Source organism: Anopheles moucheti, chromosome 2 (assembly GCF_943734755.1).
Source record: "Anopheles moucheti chromosome 2, idAnoMoucSN_F20_07, whole genome shotgun sequence".
NCBI classification, from domain to species: Eukaryota; Metazoa; Arthropoda; class Insecta; order Diptera; family Culicidae; genus Anopheles; species Anopheles moucheti.
This window is the reverse complement of record NC_069140.1, coordinates 99,104,644-99,125,337: the sequence shown is the minus strand read 5'-3', so window position 1 is coordinate 99,125,337 and position 20,694 is coordinate 99,104,644. Positions and strand designations below refer to the sequence as shown.

Here is a 20,694-nt window from a genome sequence, read left to right as displayed (position 1 = left end):
TGTGGGGGGGCGCACCAAGAGCAGTATAGTAAGCGACAACGATCGAAACATGGTTCCCCTAACTCTCCACCATACAATCTCCTTCCTCCTTATGCGTATACCACAACCCACCCCATTTCGGTGCACAAAGTTAGTTTCGACGGGAAAGCGCAGTTCTCACATCATACCTTAAGATTTTACGCAAAACAACCTCCAGTCAACCGATCTATGCCCCTCTTTACCCAATGAGAGTCGCCAAAAATGCATGAATTGTGACGCGGGAGTTCGATCACGCATTGTTGTACTATTAGAACGTCTTTAAAGCAAACTTATAAAATGGTACTCTAATAACAGTGAGACAAAGAAAAAATGCACACAACAGCAACCAACATACAGTGCAGAGTTTTACAGATCAAAACTAAGCATTAACGAACAAATGCTAAGAGTAAATGTTGAAGTTCAAAAAGCGTTTCGTAAAGGCGTTTAGTTTTGACCTGCAAAAATGCTGTAACGAAAAACTACACACGTTTAGCACTTGTACTTTCTTGTAATGCATTATTGTAAGTCATAACAGAAGACATAGCTGTATAAAACAAAAGGTAAATAGCAAAGCATTATAACGATAAATGACTTTTTCATATAAAATCAAACACATTCACGAAATTTTAAACAAAACAATGAAAAACGTATGCGTGTGCGTCGTGGTGAAAAGGGAAGACAAAAGGAAAACATAAACATCATTCACCCGGCAAAAGGTCAAATCAATCTTTACAAAAAGAGAAAAAAAAACGAATAGATATATCGATCGTTCGTTTGCTTTCTGTTGCCCGCGCCCAACACATTGAAAAATTATATGCTGTAAAATATTATACTCTTTCAAAAGTTCACACACAACATTACACAGGCGACACACTGGATAAAAAAAGGACAAACTTGCTCTCAAACTTATTCGATTTAATAAGAAAGTTTCCTTTTTTATATATAAACATAAACAACACAAAAAATAATTGTAAAGCATAGAAAAGCGAACAATTCCTAGTGAAAATTTCAACCAAAATTTAAAAAAATCACACTAAATTGCGGGTATTGTTAAGCAAGGGAAGGACAACAAAGCACGAAACAATTGTTCGGGAGGGTAGTAGCGGAAAGGTAAACCAACAGAAAGAGTAGATAAATTTCACACTAGTACTCCTCTTTCATAGTAAAATGAAAAGCAAACGGAAGCGAGATGCAGTAAACGCGATACGTGGGATGTTGGGAACTAACGAACATGAACGAAATACGTCTATAAAAAACTACAAAACAACTATAAATAAATAATGTGACGCAAATGCGAAAGTGGAAAAGAGTGTGAAAAGAAGCAAATAAAATCGCTACTGAATTATACTAACGAGCATCAGAATCCTAAATTATGAACAATTTATTAAGTAAGCTAAATTGAAAAAATATCGTTAGATGAAGAAGACAGTAAACAAAACAACAACAAAAACAGCAAATCGCAAACAAGAACACGACAAAAGGAAGCCGGGAAGGTGGGAGTTAAAACGTGTGTTTGTCGTGCTGGCGCAAACAACGAGCATGATGATGGTAAACCAATATAGATGTGTGTGTAAATAAAGAGAATAATGAAGAATAAACCTATGTACAGTCTCGAGCATTAATGAAACTCCGAAAGACAATCCGTCGTATCCTGACAGCGAATCAATTTGGTAGTGGCATCCCGAGTGCGTCATGCTAACAAATTCTGTTTTACGCAGGTGCGATATACAGAACGCAGGTGATCGTAACATTGAAGTCGTCCAAACTGTCATGATGTTGAGATACGCTGAGGATATCCCCTTCTTTACTCCAAACCCCCGGTAACAACGATCGAAGCAGGACCTATACAGCACTTATACTCCTTTGAGACATGGATGTTATCCACATTTTTCACTTTTCCTGTATTTTTCCTTATAAGGGATCACTATTTCCATGCAAAGGTAATATCCGATCACTAGAGATCATAATCCCCATACAAGGGATCGCTTTTCCATGCAACGGTGATCCCGCATCGCGAGGGATCAAAATCCCTCAAACTTTCCGTCGCCGAAAACGAATCGATTTCAGATTTCCGATACCAGGGGAGCATCCTTCTAAGGTGGTAACATCTATTCCCCTCCGGCGTGCATATAGCTGTCCCGCTTGCGCGTGATCTCATTGAGCGTGAGAGCAGATCGTGTAATAGTGTGAGAGTGTTGGATACGTAACGCAGCGGGGCACTCACCGGCGCTCTCCGCGAGAGTGATCTCCCGTCGGTTGATGTGGACGAGTGCCCGTTATCTCGGGATGGACCGAGATCGTTATCAATGACCGATCGCGAGAGACAAGGAGTCGGGTTCGCGTCACGATGAGAGCATCAGCTGATATTCTCCGATAGTGTTAACATAAATCCAATACTAATAAAACATAAAAGAGAGTAAGCGATAGGCGAAAGTGGAAGTAAAACTCGTAATCAATTTTCTCAATATGTTCTTCATACCCTATTGGTTTTAAATTGATACAATACCGAGCTGGTGTTCGAGTAAAACAAAACATTAATATTCTATTTCTTTAATACCCCATTCTATCGTTTTCATAAATGTTCACTGCTTCGTAGAGGAGTGTGTGGAATATCGTATTTCCTCCCCCGTAGACACACTTCCCGTGATGTGGTGTGACGTACGTGTGAAGTGTACGTACTTTGACTAGTGTTTTACAAACACGTTGTACTTGCTACTGCACCGACCCGCACTGCTCTGCTCTGTGTATGTGTTTATGTTGAATTTTCCGTTCCTGCAAACACTGCACATCATCCTCTCTATATATGTACACAGTTTTAAAACATGTCTCCACAATCGTTCAGCGACACAAATGCTTCCCCTGGCGGGACTGACGACCACTAACAACTTTCTGCTTTTTATTTTGTTTTACTAGCCTTAACTATTATGTACAGGCATAAGGTTTTTCTATGCATGTAGCATCCCCATTAGAGACACTATAAAAATAAAATCACTGCAAAGGATCCCCGCGCGTTTTTGTGTGTGGAACGGATCCGATGAGACGAAGACGGTTAAGACTGAACCCGGAGCCCGGTTGTGGAATGCGAACACAAATACTGTCTCTTCTTGCGCATTAGTCTAGCTTTAAGCACTCGCTGAAGAATTTACCAAGCGTGTGGTAAAGATGGGGCCGGACACCTGCCAGACTGTGATCTTCGTCTGGGTAACTCTGCAAAGGGAAGGAAGAGTTGGAATTGGGTTTAATGGGAAACTCCGTCCTGTTTTCCGAGGGAATTCACATACGGCTACTACTTACCACCTGTTTGAACATGATGTCGTGCGTTTCGAGTGCGCGGGAAAGTTGCATTGCTTGCTGGAAGTGCACGTTGTCATCGTACGTACCGTGCACCAGCAGGTACGTCCGATTTCGGAACCTTTCGTGCAGTGCGGTTAGTCGGGATGTTTCGTACCCGTTCCGGTTGTCCGATAGCGCCGGCAGGCCCATGTACCGCTCCGTGTAGATGGAATCGTAAAACAGCCAATCGGTAACGGGTGCCACCGAGACGGCACACTGGAACACGTGGTTGGTGTCCTGCGCGAGTGCCATTGCCGATGCGTAACCACCGTAACTCCAGCCCCAGATGGCAACACGGGCCGGATCGATGAAGGGCAGGCTTTCCGCAAGCTTCCGAGCACCGGTAATCTGATCCTGTACCTCCACCGTACCGAGCTTGCGGTAGATCTGGTACATCAGACGATCGCCACGCAGTCCACTGCCGCGACCATCAATCTTAGCGTACACGACCGAGCGGTTCGAGGCCAGATGGGTACCCCAACCGATCGACCAGCTGCCGACAACGTTGGCCGAGTTTGGACCACCGTACACATCCACCAGCATCGGATGTTTCACCGCCGCGCTGGAAGTATTCGTGCCGGGTGGAATCAGCAACATTGCCTTCGCCGTAAAGCCATTGTCGAGATCGATCTCGTGTATTTCCACACGTGGAATCGCTTTCCCCTTGAGCGCACGTTGAAGGAAGTCGTTCGCTTCCCACACCCTAATCTGCTTCAGCTGCACAGCTGTAAGAGTGAGCACCAAAGAAAAAAAGGGTAAATTAGAGTCCCACTTCACGGAAAAGGCTTTCATACTGCGGGGAACTTACCATTGGCAGTCACACTCCAGTGGAACACGTGCGTCCAGGGTACATCGGGACCGCGTGCTTCCAGCACCAAATAGTTGCCCCCGTTCGGACCCATCTGCGCGTTGAAGAAGCTCTGTTTGGCGCCCACCTCCACGTCACACGTCAGACACTGAGCAACCGGTGCATCCTGTCGACCTTCCATCGCGTACACATGCAGCACGTGCGACTCGTTGGCGGTATTGGCCGTGTAGAAGATCATGTTACTCTTCGCATCCCATCGCAGGATTTCCTGCACAACGAACGTACCCTTGGTCAGCGGTACGGCCGAACGTTGCGTGGTGGAGATCATGGTGACGTGCTTAAACCCACCGGCCGCACCCTGCATCGAGGAGGCAATGACGAGGAAGTGTGTTCCGTCGCCGTTAAAGACGGGTGCGCTGAACAGATCCAACCATCCGGCCGATTCGTTGATCTCATGCACCGTCAAGCATTGGGGCGTACCGGCGACTACTTGGGGTGTGCAGGAACGTATAATCGCATGGTTCTGGACCCGGTTCATCCAGATCGTGACGAGCCGTTCGCGCGTCCAGCCAACGCTCGTGATGATGTGATCACGGTTCTGATTGACCAACTCGGTCGGTGGCTCAATCTCTTGCAGCGTTCGCGCACCCAGATCGTACTGGAACAGATGCACTTCGGGGTTTTTGGTGCCAACTTTCGGATAGTGTAGCGTCAGCTCGCGCGGATACTGATAGTCCGGATTGCCCGGTGGTCCGTAGATTGGAATCTTCATCAGCGGCGTTTCCGTGTCGTTGAAGCGAATGAACGCGATGCGGGCACCGTCCGGCGAGAACCAGGTGGCAATGTTGGTGGAGAACACCTCCTCCTCGTACACCCAGTCCGGTATGCCGTTGTAAACGCTGGGGCTACCATCAGACGTGATCTGCACCTCCGCTGAGGTCGGAGTTTCCCGGTAGTACAGATTGTTCTGATACACGAACACGAACGAGTGGTTCACAGGGCTCCACTCGACGAGATTTAGAGCACGCTAAAACAGATCAAAACAGACGATAGTTAGCAACGATGGAAAACGACAGCTTGGAGGTGTTGACCTTACCCGCTGTCCACCGACATTCACTGGAGTGATTTGCTTGGTCGCCATGTCCACGATATCGTAGATCGCAAGGTAGCTGTGCCGGAAGATCTTACTGTAGCCGCGCGCCACCAGCAGATACTTTCCATCCGGCGAGAGATCAAACTTGAAGCCCTGCAGCTGCTCCTCGTTGGCGATCCCGAGCAGCGTCTTGGTGTCGTTCTGCTCCGGATCGTACACCATCACCGTGCCGAAGTCATCGCGGAAGATGATTTTCCCATTGGAGGTCCAGGTGCCGGTAAAGCCGCTGGCGGATAGACGACCCTGCAGAAAGTCTTCCAGTGTGATCGGGTCGCCCTCCCGTATGATGGGAGCGGTTTCCGGACCACTCTCATCATCGTTGCTGGCGGTTAGGATGACGACGAGCGCGACGGCAACTACGGTAAGTATTACAGCAACCGTACCCAACAGCAGGTACCGGCGGAGGTTTTGTTTGCCAGAGAAGACGAGTTCCTGTGGATGAAGAATGGAAAGCAAAATGGGGGTATTTTAGTTTTAAAACGAGTCTGACTTATGTGACCGGTGCTATAAAGGAACAGAGCTTTATGGCATAGACCTGCTGGAAGGTGAAGGATTACTACGGTATTACCGCTGATCCTCTCTGACTAGTTATGTTACATAAATTGTTGGACGATCTTTTAGTTGCTACTCAACAGACTACTAGTAGAGGCTTTAATGACAGGCTGTTCTTTAAACGACTCAAAATAGTTGTCACCAAGTCTTCCACCCTGCAGTATCCACGAGTCCCTATTATGGCACAGAGAATGACGTTCCGTCTTTTAGGGGAACTCATGATGAGTAGCACAAATAAAACATATATCAATCATTATCTTCCCATCAGTAGAATTGCCGTTTTGTGCAACTTTCCCAAATCGTTTTTTGCGGAACCTTCTTATCGGAATCCCATTGTAAGGGTTATTGATCGTGCAAAGAAGGAACACGCTTCCTTGCCCATGCTTATCGATGTCGATACGGGCAATTGGACAGTGTTGTTAACAATGTTATCTTTAATGGCTAATATCACCAAAAGCCCTACTAGGGTCACTCCAAGTACGTGTATTGCTAACCCAAAAGCGGGTACGCTAATCTTCGCGAACGATCAATTAAGGGGTAGTTTAAGGTGATACCAATAGCGAAAACCCGCCAGGTGATGATGATGATGGTCACGCATTCCAGCAAGTTCTTCCTAAAGGAGACAAACACTTCCTCCAACACCCACTTTAAAGGAAAGGGCCCTGTCTGTAATGTCGCTCGGTTTCTCTACCGGTTGACGGCGTTACCCGGCGTCGAGCAAGTAACGTAACTCGGCACGCTTGCAGACAACCGGTCACGAAGAAACCTGTTCGGAGTTCGGACTTTCGTAACGGATTCCGAACTTCCGACCCAGCGAGTATGGCCGGCCCGGGAAGGGAAAGTGAATCCGATCCGGAAGGCTGACGGTGGACTGTTGATGAGGTTAGGTTTGGCACGCAGTAGCGGTCTCTTATTGCTTGCCCCTCCCTTCGCAGCCCCCATCAAAGTACGGCCCAAATTCGGTGATTTGTGTATCATTTTCATGCCAGTCACACCATGGCCATTCCAAAATGGGGCCAATTCCATCCAACTGCCGGTAGCTGTGTGGTGTGCGGGTGCTGGTACTCTGGGCTCTGCTGCACGTATTATGGCACACGGTGCTCGCTTCACGTGCCTTGCACTTACGGTCTGGAATGAAAGCACAAGGAACAATATTTGTTCATGAAATCGGTGCGCTGGGCTGAGATCGTTGACCACCTGCCGATGGGGGCAAGTGGAATAATGTCCCGAAGGGTATTACGATCGGGCACGGTACGCTACTCGGGCCTGTTCGACGCGCGACTCGGGCCATTTATCGGTATTTACAATTTCGCGGTACTGCGCAACACGCGACGCGCCATAGTGTGAGAGACAGCCGCTATGTTTATTATATTACGCAATCGATGAGGTATGGCGCAATCGAGGGAAATGGTGGCTAGAAGCGTCCACCTGAAGCGGAATGGGAGTGAACCTAACGACTGGAGTGAACACGGTACATTTAACGCCATCTTTGAAGAGTGTTATAAGTGATCTGTTTTGTTTTTCAAAATTAGCTCCAAACGTTCATTTACCTGATCCGAATGTCCGATCTCGATGGAATTGCCACTGGATGCTGCCATGGTTGAAGATTCGTTCGCTGTAGCTCTAGCCCCAACAGCTCAAGTCACACCACAGCCCGTTTAGTGTCCCAGCACACTAAGCTACTAAACCGTGCCTTTTAGACCAGTTCACGTTTGACGCTGTATACTAAACAAATATTGGAAAAGAATGGGTAAAGTTTCCCTCACTCAGAAGCACACAGATTGATCACGACTGACACGTCACTCAGCGACTGATTCCCATCGCTAGAAGGCACGCATTGGAAGAAGTTTTTGTACTCGTCTAAGGCAGACCACTTCCCACCACGCACACGGTAGAAGCTTTTTCGTGTCACAGTAATGTTGCCCTATCTCGCAATACGCCTTCGTCAGCGTAAATCCAACTGTACAAACATCGAAACCGACACTCGCGTTTGGATAAGAGTGATACCCAACAACCGAAAACAGCCAAAAGGTTCAAGATGAATTCAGTCACTCCTTTGGGATATAAAATACCCGAATGGAAATATACTCTACATCGATCAAAATGTGCTCGAAAGCATACACACTTGTTTGAGGTAAATTGAATTTCTTATAAGACAGATTCCTCTGGTTAGACAAATAAACCGTTCATGGGGGGTTGGCGCTTTTGTTGCTTCATTCGGGTGTACTATTTTCCCAGAATACTTCCCTAGGTGTCTGAAAGGTATGTGCCCTTTTTTTATCAGCAACGGATGTAGACCACCCATTGTATCTGAATGTACGTTCAATTACAACCGGCATGTTTTACCTGCGCCACGAACAAGTCGATAAGCGCTGGTAGAGATACTACCGAGCATCACTATCAGCATCGGTAATTAGTAAACATTAGTTTAGATAGTAACTGCATTCTAAAGTGTTTAGGTTATGGATATAGAACGTTGATAAGAATGATGCACGCTTTGTTCTGTCGAAAGAAAGCTAATTAAACAGAAGAAAAAAGCGCAAACAAAGTCAAACAGTTAATTAATATAAGCAAAGCATGCCTCGATTACAGGGTTACTCGATAGATGCTGGGTGTATGCACTGGAGTAAGCCTCGCACTATTTACACGATCTTTTTTATTTCGTGAAATAAATAAATCTGCGGAGTTCACTGTAATCTTGCAGTGGAATTATATTCGCATTTTCTTGTATATTTTTGCCTGATTGGCGTGGACTAAAAACTTGTTGAGTACCTCTCCAAAATATTAGAAATATGTCATATGTCATGTCATGGCATTTGACCTCTTCGTGACAGTTACCTACGATCGTTAAATCTATTCAATAGACATCTTAACATAGCGCTTAAGCTACGAAATTTAATTTAATATTATTTGTTCACATCTAATCCATTCATCACATATTAATAAAAGATGAATAAAAACATTGATAGTTCCCGAAACCGGACAAACGGAATTCGTTACAGAACTGATTTCCTGCTGGTGCTTCGATTAATAAAGCCAATTTAATCGATCAATTTAACGCTTTTCCAACGTGGGTTTCTGATTTCCCTTTCCCGGTTAGATGATCAGTACCAGATGAAAAAAATGCCGGAACGCTTCCTGCAAAGCCAGCGGACGGAACGTTCAGCGCATCCAACACTGTTGGAGTAATCAAACTGTCTTCCTTCCTGTGGCCAGCGTCGTGTGTTGTTGTACTAAAATTACCGTCTTGACAGCACGTGATGAGGTGTCCAGTATCTGGAATCGTTTCCGGCATTGGGTGGCTAAACCATTTTACGTTGGCGCATTAGCCAACCAATTGGCCAACAATTGCAGCCATGATTCATGCATGGTTGAAAACCACGATCTTGCGTTTCTTACACCTACTACCATAAATCACTTGTGTGAATAGTACATCGTTAAAAAATGTAACTATTAACAATCTTTCGTAAAAGTCGTATCGAAAAAAATAAAATTAATGTTAACATTGATAGAATATTACCAATGATATTTTTTTAATCTTTTCGACATGACAAGCCCTGGTCTCTGGAGATGATAATTATGGGCTGCTGATATTAGTCACTTATGATACACAAGAAACAACTCCAGCCAATTGTCCTATTAACATTAAACGATAAGCCTACAACGTTGGCCCACTTGGTGTAGTATTTGTACAGCAACTGGCCACGTGTACCGCATTCCAACTGTTGCCCTGCCGGGGAAGGATACAATCTTGCAGCCCAGCTCGCCATCACGCAAAACACGAGCGAGCAACAGCTCCCTTTTCACCAATGGTTCGTAACGATTCGCTCTAATTAAGGTTCATCTAAAACTTATCCAATTTGATTGACCGATTTGTCACCCGAGACGATGAAGAACCGTCACGGACTAGTTACGCATGCAGAGGGACAACTCATCTGCTTCGCGGAAATCACAAGCTGTGTGAGATGTTTCTTGGAAGTTTTACTTCACCGTCTCCCAAAGCCCAACTTCACTAAATCCATCATCCATTGTGGTGTGTGTTCTCAGTTCGATTAAGATTAATTAATTCCAGGCCTAGTCCAGTCTCGCACTTTTGGTTTACGATTGAAGACGGGAGCTGAAAGATTCTTTCATGGAAAGACGTTTTTCTTTATCCTTTAAGAATGTGGATAAGAACAAGAAGGAGTGCAAAAAGTACTCAACCATTAGCGGGTAAGCAAATATTCTCTCTGTACTCGAGATTACAACGCAAGCCACACCGGCAGGAGTCGACAAGAAGGTACGAGTGGCAAGTGGCATCTGTCCTGTAAGTGTACATCCCAATTTCTCACTCATCCTGTTTCCTACCCCCCGAGAAGGAAGGATGAAGGGGAGACTAAGCAGGAGACGGGCAATAAAGTGGACCCCCAACACACACTAAACGAAGGAATTGCACCGTCAGGATGCACTCAGGATGCACGTATGCATTTTTCATGATGATGTCGTCTTCAGGACCGACGGGACAAACTAACAGTGCAGGGGAGGCAAAAAAGAAACAGTACACAGCACCTCTTGTGAGTATATGAGCATCATCATCTTCTGCTCTCCAACGGGACCTCACGTAAACGTTTTCCTGCGCGTACCTTCCTGACCTTAAGGACCCACTGCCCTGTAGCCACTTCATCCCGGGGCATCCAGCGTCGTTAAACTGTCACTTATCACACGCTCGTGTCGACGTTTGACATCGGTGTGGTGTGTTTCGTTCTTGCCTTCTATGCTGCAAGTGATACATTATTTATCAAGCTTGGCGTTTGCACTTCTTGGTGTAAGCCGTTGGAACGGAGTCACCTACCAAATCTTACCTCATGCAACTTTTCATTACAAGTTTTCTGATGTTGTTGTGCTGGACGTTTGATGCTGGATGGATGGATTAACGAATGTTTACCATCGATAAGTGATTTATCCACAAACACAGTGGACAGTTTAATCTCCTTGCTTGACAGCGTTCGAGCTATTCGCATTGGGAATGGTCGCAATTGGAACACCTCGATCCCAGTCAAGCGTTTAACTGCGAGGACCGTAATAAGACATTCCAAACGATTCCTTTTTATCTTTTTGGACGGTTTTTGCGAAGTCTTCTCCAAAAACGAGAGGCTTGCTGCGTGGTGATGGAACTTTTGAGGTTATCGCTGATAGAAATACTCCTCGCAATCGATCTCGCATGACCATTGGAATTGTGAAGTTAGAAGAAACCTTACATTACGTTCCAGTTTCTTTGGGAAGGCTGGAATTATGGCTTCTTGTGGAAGACTTTAATGATGTTTTATTGGAAGCGAGCTTTTTGATGATATCTTCCATTTATTTATCGAACAATTCGTGATTTGAATTGCTGAAATGATGCTATAAATCTTGGTTTTGATTGGACGAATGAATAAAGTTACGGCACGTGTCGCGAATAGGTCATCGAATGCAAATTTCACTCCCGTTTTAGAGCCCGACAAACATATTAAATACTGACATTAGATATACATTGTAGATGCAATATCTGTGATGTATTGGGTAACATCACAGCTGTACGTATCAGTTTTCACTGTTGAACCCTCTACTTTCCATTGGACATTATCCGAAACAATCAACTGGAGGTTAAGAAAAGGCAATTTCTTCTCGATCGCTGACACTACACTCAAATACACTCGATACGGTTGAAGTACAACTGTCACCAGTCACCAGTGGGTAGATCTATCACTTAACGTTTGACCCCCCCACTTCCACTAGGGGGCCAATTTGTGAAGGAGACAAAAGAGAGCTTCCAATGGGGATGACGTACGGAACTGATTGACACTTGCACTGACGTCTCTAGTGTGAGATTTCCCCAAACTTACCCCGATAAGTTCGGCGGGGAAGAACTAGAGCTAGCATTGTGTGGAGATGCAAAGATAACGATAATGATGGCATCAACCGTCGGGTTTGACGGAGATCCGAGACCGTACTGGTTGATCCGAGATCCGAGAAGTGTTGCAAAAATTAAACCTGTTGTATCTGAGTGAGGGAAAACACTGTGAGATATATTCCAGTTATTATCTATTTGGGTCTAACGATCGCAATACATCTTAAACGGCATCCCCTTATCATGAGAACAGTCCTGCAGATTTGGCCACATTTATATTCAACACCAAACACAATGCAAATGGATGAGAATTTCAAATCCTGTGCATTGTGACATACTCCGATGATCTTTCCGCTGTGTGAGCCTAGCCATCACCCTACAGACCTACTATGCAAACTGGTAAACCTTGAGCAGCAAATACCAGTGCCAACCCATACACCCCTACCCGATTAAGTCGGGGAACTCAACAACATCTTGAAGGTATTCCGATCGGAGAACTTGTGCAAACTCACTGCTGGACAGAAACGGCAGCCTCCAACAAACGAAATGGTTTTCTCATCAACCAAACAACACCAACAAAAAATCGGCATTGATCCGAGTTCCGAAAACCGGTTTTGATTGGTAAGAATCAATTGGGAGGAAGGTGAAAAAAAAATAACGTCACGATTCCACACCACCTCTGGGAACCGTGAAAGGGAATAATCTTTCGAGAAGAAGTTCTTACACTGGAGGTTACATTTATTTTGCCTCATCTCCAACAAAAGCTACCCTTTTTCGATCGCTTCACATCCGCAACAGTGGATGACGTAAAGGAATCAGATAAATCAGTCTCTTACGAAATGGCACATCCGTCCGTGTTTGCCGTGTAAGATTTCGATAGATTTTTGCGAGACGATAACAATTAGCTGTCATTTTGATGTAATGACACTTCGCAAACATGTCTCACACATTTTGCAGTAATGTGGAGTGGATATGAATGCTTGCGATGAGAGTTATTTCATGTGGCAGTGGTGAGTTAGCTACCAAGGCGTCAAGCGGCCAGTCGTTCACTTCAACACACATTATCAACGATTAAACGTAGATTAAGTCTTGAAAGGTCCATCATAAAGGGTGTTTTATGATCGATCCCGTGATGAACGTAACGGCCGTGTTGTGTGTTATCAGTAATTGGTGCATTCTTGAGGAGCTATTAAACTATTACGGTGACATGTGCGGGAATGCGTTAGAAAAACAGTTGGGCACCGAAAAGGGAAATAAATTTAAAAAATTCTATTAATCATTACATGAGTTACAATGTGTGTGGATGGCTATAATTCAACAAAATCCACACAAACCCCCCCACACACATCCATCCATTTTGACAGCAACACCTGCCTGCATGTGCCTCACTCCATCGGAATGCAGTTTGTATGCAGATTCTTCTGCGTAAATCATATCCACGCCCACGTTCTCTGCCACGTGCGCAGACTTCCCTCGTGTACAAGAACGCATACGAAATCACAAAAGCGGGGTGGTGATTAAAAAAACACAGAAGAAAAAAAAAAACGATGATGCATTGCCATTTGGACATGCCGGTAGGGTTTTGGGTAAAAGGTAACCCAAACAAGGAAGCGAGGCCAAAGCGGCGATCGTGGTGATGCACCGTCCCACAAAACCAACAGCGTTAAAACAGTCGTTATTTAATTTGTTCTTCCATTTCATTCACTCGCGGCCGTATTCGCTTGTGGGCTCTTGCACAAGGGTGCATTGGACCTAAAAAAAACAAAAGGGTCCGGCAAACAATTTAACGGTGCGCTTGTCGTTGGCTCTCCATGGGGCCATCGTGTCACGCCAGTGGACGTGTTTGGCTTGGAGAAAGCTTACGGCTATGAAATCTGTTTGGTTGCACAAATTAGATAACAAAACAGATTGGCACTACACGCTCGTTAATGGGTTGCTTGGTTTTGCAATCCGTTTTGAATGCATTTTAATGCCCCGCACGAACGTTGCTTTATTTAGATAAGTTTCTTCTGCAGAAAAAAAAACAGATCACATCTGTCATTAGTGTAATCGGGACACTTCGCAAAGGACACTGGTACAACTACCCCGCATTAACAATCAGTTTGATCGTTTCCATAGCAACCGATCTCGAATGTCAAGCACAGACACCCGAACGTAACTTATTATGTTCATCGCGCACTCTGTTACACTCGGTCACAAGGTTATATTATGACACTCCTTTTATTATGGTCACGATCCGTGATCACAAATCGGATCACCAAATTTACGGTGCAGATCGCATCACATTTACATACGAAAGAATTCAGTCCGTATGAGCACAGTAATGGGTCTGACGACTCAAAAACCCCCGGAAAAATTCACAGCACACTTTGTACAATGGGGTCGTTTTTGTTTGGTTCTTGATTTTACACTTTCGCCTGATTTTCGGTGTTCCGACTTTAAACCAACACACACACACGCGTACCATCGGTACGCACCTTCACGCAACACTTGAACACATACCGTACACAGACGACCCGCCAAAAATGTGGGCGCGCACCGAACCGGACCGCACGCAACGAACACCACGCGGAAATTGGGAGCGTTCCGTCCGAGCATCTCTATGGCAGCGCCAGCGGTACGATCACGTACCGTTCCGATTCGAGCACTAGCAGTGAGAAGGGGCACCAGAAAAAGAGAGATTTCGAGAGTATTCTCAGCTAACTAATGAATTTTACATCGAAAAAGGGGAGCTTGGCAAGCAGTTTCTCTCTCTCGCTCGGTCTCTCTGGTAAAATTCGCCCTAACATTGGAGGGAAAAACTGCTCGAATCGCGCCCTTTACACTTTGGGGCAACAGATCTCAACCGTACCAAAAATTGGGAAGCTGTGGTGTTGGAAAAATCATACCATCCATTAAGATAACACGTTTTTTTTCTTCACCGGCAACCATCCGGATATTTGATTGTGTGGCCGAAAATGAGGAAAAACTGTAACTCACTTTCTCCCCGTTCCAGATTCTCGCTTGTTGTCGGAGTGCGTTGCTTTACTTGAAATCAAACAACCATTAGCATGGTACTTAATGGATGATAATACGAAATGTGCAATGGGTGCAACGGTGGGCAATGGTACCCCGCATCTATCGATCATCCTGCGGTAGGCGGGCTTTAAATTGGTGGTTTACTTTCACCCAAAAATGAAGTGGAATTATCTTCGCGGGTTTTTTTTGTTTCTCTCGTGTAATTAACTAATGTTGTTTTTATGGTGTAATTCCATAATTTTTCAATGTTCCATCTGTATGAAGTTTAATGTCCATCTGAAAATTGTTTTAGGTTACACATGAACGGACTTTCCTGTATGACGGTTTAATGCAAGATAAGCTAATCAGAAATAGTAGACCAGGTGCTTAAAAGGAAGATAAACAGTTTTTATACTGTTCATGCTAATAGATCTACTGTAAGTTTGAATCTGATCCTAAAAGTAAAAACTATTGTAATGCGCCTAAATGCAGGCAATTCGTTGTGCCGCTGTTGTTAAACGGAATCCTGTGCGAAGTACTGCGATCCTACTAGCACAGATTAAAGTCACGAACGAAATCAGAATTATATCTCTTGGTAAGAAATCACTATCATGAGTATAACAATACACTATTTCTATCCCACTAAATATTTCTGTGTTTATTCTCTATTCTAACTAATCTTGCTATAGGTAATTTGGTTTCTTTTCACAATTAACAGACGAATGGGCTATTCAACTGACTTATAACTACATGAATAATATAAAGGGTGGCTCGTTGTGATGATGGTAGAGACGCCGATCTTCACCCGAACGGACCGGACCATAATCCCATCCGGATCAATCCAGCAAGGACTAGTAAGGACTATCCGGCTTACGTGGTGAAATAAGTCTAATAAGCCAGAAATGGCAGGCGAATAGAGAGAGAATCTTATCAACTCAGAGTTACTTTTATTAATCCTTAAAAATAGATCCTCAAAGAGTTACTTCAAGAGATAACTCTTTAATGTAACTCACACGCTCTGAATCAATTCATTGTAGTTAGTTGCTAATCCCATTACTATTACAAAGGATTTAAGAGACGAATCGAGTCATGTTTCTACAACTCGTTAGAGAACTTTGTTGTTGAATGGTGTGCTGTGGTTACTGACAACGTTTGATTGATTGATTGATTGAGTCCCCGATAAAATAAGGCAAGAATAGCAGAAGTGATTGTTATAGCTACTATTTTTTCCACAAAATTAGTCAAAACAGTATGATCTCTGCTCATGATAGCGATTTAACCTTTCTACAATATTGTTGTATTACTGCAAAACATTGTGTTGATATGGTTCACACAATACTCTATGAAACCATTGTTAATAAAATCTCCAATTTAAATTAAAAATCAGGGAAAAATGTTGTCCATTCTGAAGCTTTTAACCGCCAACTGTGGACGCGCTTAACTGCTCGATTTTGCTGGCGAGAGACCGCTCTCTCAATTGAGCATCATGCTCGCACCAGCCATCGCACAAACCCCAAAGGGGAGCACATCAACCGGCGTTTAACTTCTCGCAGCGGGACGCTGCACGGTGTAAACACAACAAACGACGACTTGTTGCCGCGTGCTTCACATCTCGCCAAGCCAAGCAGGAAATACAAGCCGTGCAATGCGTTGGATAGAAAGTGGTTGAACAAAGTGGATAAGCATTGCGGTTTCGGTATCGCTTTCAACATCGTCTCGTATCTCTTTCGCTCCGGCTCACCGGTGGCGCTATTACCTTTCACTTTCCCAGTCAAGGTTAAGCTGGTAGTCAACTTGCTAGAGCTAGATGTAAGAAACGTGAGGACCACCGAACCGTAACCGTTCGGTTGCATTTCACTGCAGTCACCCGGCAGTTCCCTGCCAAATGCAATTAAATGCTATTACAGCGCGGGCTGATGCTGCACCAGCAGTACATTGTGGTCACATGCACGAAATCTGCTGGGTGTGCCGCCGAGGGATAAATGTCGGCTCGGTAGTTCAAATCGACCCACATGCCGCGACTTGTCTCCGGGAGATTCTCCATTTGGTCTAATCAGGATGAAGTCAATTGAGGCGCAAACGAACGATTAAAACCGTTTCGCCGGCAGTGTGCGGCGATAATTGCCCGACAAACCACACCGCCGGGTTCGCCGGTCAGAACGGCCAGCAGCAGCAGCAGTGAGTGATTCGAACGCCAGATAGACGGTGGCTTTTGTCCGTTTGTGCGTGACGCGTTAATGAACGTTAAATGTCCCGCTTGTAACCGGAGGAAGATGGTTGTGCCCAGCCAGCCAGCAAACAAGGCGCTTGCAGTTGTACTGCATGAAATGAGCTGTTATGAAAGATGTACCAGAAGAGATTCCCACAGGGAAAATGTAGAAGAAAAGATTTGCCCACGAGGGCAGCCCAGCAAACAATCAATCTTCATTCGCTTTGAAGCGCACAAAACAGTGCGATATCACATGTTCGCCCAGCAGTTCGACCCACATTTGCCGCTATCCTATCCAGCTGCTGGTGGTTGTTCTTTGACTTGTACAGTGTGCCGTTGTTAACAATGCAAGGTTGCGTTCGCTTTTGCATATACACCAAAGACAGTGTTGTGTAGAAGCAACAGGGGAAAAAAAACAAGTGTACACAACATAATGGGTGTGAAACTGGGCTGCGGGAGGATAAGAGATAATTACAAGCATTGTCTACCATTTCCCCTAATCGGAACTGGGCATGCGAAATATGAATGCACATTAAACTGCACGCGGGCCACTGGTTTACGTGGGCTTACGTGCAGTAGTTTACTATATATATTTCAGTGGCGCAATTATCCACCTTTTAGTGGCTAATGATTGTGCTTACATTTGAAGTTATTCGTGTGTGTAAATTAGTTGTGAAGAACCCCGACACTAGGCAGCGAAATTGGTTTCGATGCACGATGTTGTTTGTTTTTGAGGAAAATAATTTATTATTTAATTATGCTCGTCATGTGAAGGTTTCCAAAAATAGTCAAAAATACAAAAAAAGATCTAATGTTAAACTACACGAAAGAATATAATTTAATACTTCAAGGACTTGAATAAAATGTCCATTTGAAAGAGTTTAAGGACAAAGATTAGTGTAAAAACAGCATAAATTATGCACGGTAATCGAACGTTCGGAAACAAATGGTTAACGAACCGAACACTAGATGGCGCTAGTCTCTGGAGGCATACAAAGTAATCGAAGTTCAAAAGCTCTGTAATCTTTATTCACCGATCAATCGGAGTCTATTGATCAAGAAATCTTTCTCGTCGGGATCCTACACCAACTGATCGTTCGATCTTGATCAATTGTAGACACAACTACACCAAAACCTAGGCTTAATAAATCTCTTATGATCTGTTCTCTCTCCTGCCCTGCATTCCCAGATATAACCATTCCAAGCATACTTCACCTACCTTATACATTTCCGAATTCTTGTTCGCCTTACCACCAGCCCCCAGTGGATCGATGACACCTTGCGCCGACCGCAACCATTTGCGGCCGGTGGTTAGTGCTGCCTCCGGATCGTCACCTTCACCGTACTGTTCCGGCTCCGAATCGCTGCTTCCACCGCTGGACACCTGATACTGAGCGTCTTCGAAATCTTGTTGGGCCAACGGTTGATATGTCCGTTTGTGAGTTCCAGCGATGTTCATAGTTTCTGCTCCTCGCAGTCAGTAGGCGAAGGAGATGTTTTTGTAGGCTGGATATCTTCAGGAACTCTTCAAGAAAAATGTGTGAAAGAAAGAATTATATATCGTCTTAATTAGTCACCGTATACTACTCTAAGGGTTTATGGTTTAACGACAATGCAGTAAAGATAACACTCCTACATGAAAAGACACTAGGAATTGAGCCCAGCAGTGCTTGAAGATAAGAAGCTGCACAATATAAGATGAATGAATTAAAAACTCTCTAACCAAGGTCACGTTCGTTCGATCTGTTTCAATAACTCCAAGGGCATTCCCAGGTCAAATGTCGACGGTACTTGACACCAACCATCCACGTAATGCTCACTTTATCATTCACTGTGTTTCACTTGCTTTTCGCGCTTCGTTCATTTTTTCCCTTTCCCGCCCCCCCCTCCGTTTTGGCGGAACAGTTTGTGACTTATCGCAAATCCTCGAACTCAATCTGGGCCAGTTTCAAGCTGGAAGTTCATCCGCCCTTTACAATCTGCACGTTTCCATCAATCAAAGCAAAACAGCAACAACGAAACGCCCGGAACGTAACACAGAACTGCGTTGGTCGACAACACAGGCACCTAGGGGGAGCCTCAACGTGACCGAAAATCCCCGGCAAAGCTGAGGAACCTCCGGGCATTTGTTGACAAAGTGCATGTTTGTAATTCTTCGCTGTGGTGGAGCGAGAGATCTCGAAGTTACATAAAACCGCGTCCATACAGTAGTTTACCTTTTGCAAGCGCTATTTAATGGTACGCGACTCCATAAGGCGCGCAATATGAGAACGTAGTTTCGCAGTTGGCGTGAAAATAAATGATGCATTAATAATGGCGGAAACGGAAAGTGGAGTAGCAGTGGAGCTGGTTGTAAAGATCATGTTGTTTGGAAACATAAGGTACTTGGCTGGTAGGTAGGTGGGTAAGGTTCCCTTGAAGAATGGCGCACGATGGTTGGGTGCATCTAAAAGTTTCCATTGCGTTCGTGTACAATTCTTAATTTGAAATTATGACGATTCAAACTCAACTAAAACTGGACTGTACAACTCACATTCTTTAAGGTGTTGAATATCAAGTGTTCTCGAAAACTTAAAAAAATCTGCTAAATAGAGAAACAACAAAGAAGCTAGACTTTAGATCGTTCGTTTCCAACATTAGAAAATATTGAAGTTGTAAGCTCCAACACGTATTCTTGGGAGCTTCATCTGAGTAAACAAACCTTTCTGAGTCCCACTCGATATCGACACGTTGTGCGATAAGATATAGGAGTATGATGACAATTTCAATGTTCGAATCAGTAAGATATCACTGGAAAGTGCGTTTTAATTGCCTTGGGAACACACTTTCTGTTCATCGCACATCCGCCTTGCGTTTGAGAGAATTGAAATTTGAATACGGTAGACCGCAACTCTGCCGATCATCAGTATTTTCACCAACCAATGTTTGCGTACAGCATCTCTTTACAGCGAAGTTTAGTTGTCCTTCACATTTTCCTCGCGGCATTGTCCGACCAACCGCAATAAACAAACAAAGTGCAACACAGCTGTTGCGTGCCACACCAACACAAACGCATCGTCGCGATCGCGCTTGTTTTGCTTGTGGAAGATGAAGATGCTCTCAATCTTGACCTCAAAATGATCGCATACACACACACACATATACACCCTTCGCGACGTGGATGATGGAACCAAAACCGTGGCCAGATCAGTTCCCTTCTGCTCTGCTTCTTTTTCTTCACTAACACGTGTGTAAACGCAGTGTTGCCATTCGCGATGATGAGTACGTTTTTCACTAAATCGTCGCTTACTAAGATGCTTGGCGGATGACCAATACGCAAAACTCACCTTACTGCATTATGCGAAGTGAAATCGAAATTTTCTTCCGCTCACCCCTTGCAATCAACTACTTCTTTCTTGTAAGGGCGTAAGGGAACAAAAGCACACGCTTGGAAGGTTTTCTTTGCACACGATATCACGTAACAAATCGGTTGTTCGTCACGACCGTAAGCACTTGTGACATTTCATCTGCGCGTGTGAAGCGATCACTGTGCTGCTGTTCACACAGTTCCACTATTTTGAAGAAGAATCAACATTCCATAATTTCCAAACGGGAAACACACAAATACACACACTTTCCCTTTGCTGCACGGAAAAAAATCTGTTCATTCAGTGACTAGATCGAAAGTATTCGAGATTCGGGTACGGTTTATCTCGCGCGCCGAGCGAAACAGCCGCGTGTTCGCAAAACGTAGCGTGAAATAAAAACCCCGCGATTCG

General features: G+C 44.6%; 1 protein-coding gene across 2 annotated transcripts; it reads right to left on the bottom strand.

The window, feature by feature from the left end:
- Positions 1-2,529: 2,529 nt before the first annotated feature.
- Positions 2,530-20,585, bottom strand: LOC128310059 (venom dipeptidyl peptidase 4). Of its 2 annotated transcripts, none has more exons than XM_053046594.1 (6): positions 20,263-20,585; positions 18,156-18,461; positions 5,256-5,744; positions 4,160-5,186; positions 3,313-4,076; positions 2,530-3,225 (listed from the first exon to the last, which is right to left on the bottom strand). In XM_053046594.1, the coding sequence occupies exons 2-6, from the start codon at positions 18,393-18,395 to the stop codon at positions 3,130-3,132; spliced, it is 2,616 nt and encodes an 871-aa protein (XP_052902554.1). In that variant the 5' UTR covers positions 18,396-18,461; positions 20,263-20,585; the 3' UTR covers positions 2,530-3,129. The 2 variants fall into 2 exon arrangements, with proteins under 2 accessions (XP_052902554.1, XP_052902555.1); XM_053046595.1 differs by lacking the exons at positions 18,156-18,461; positions 20,263-20,585 and adding exons at positions 7,415-7,589; positions 14,233-14,290.
- Positions 20,586-20,694: the final 109 nt, after the last annotated feature.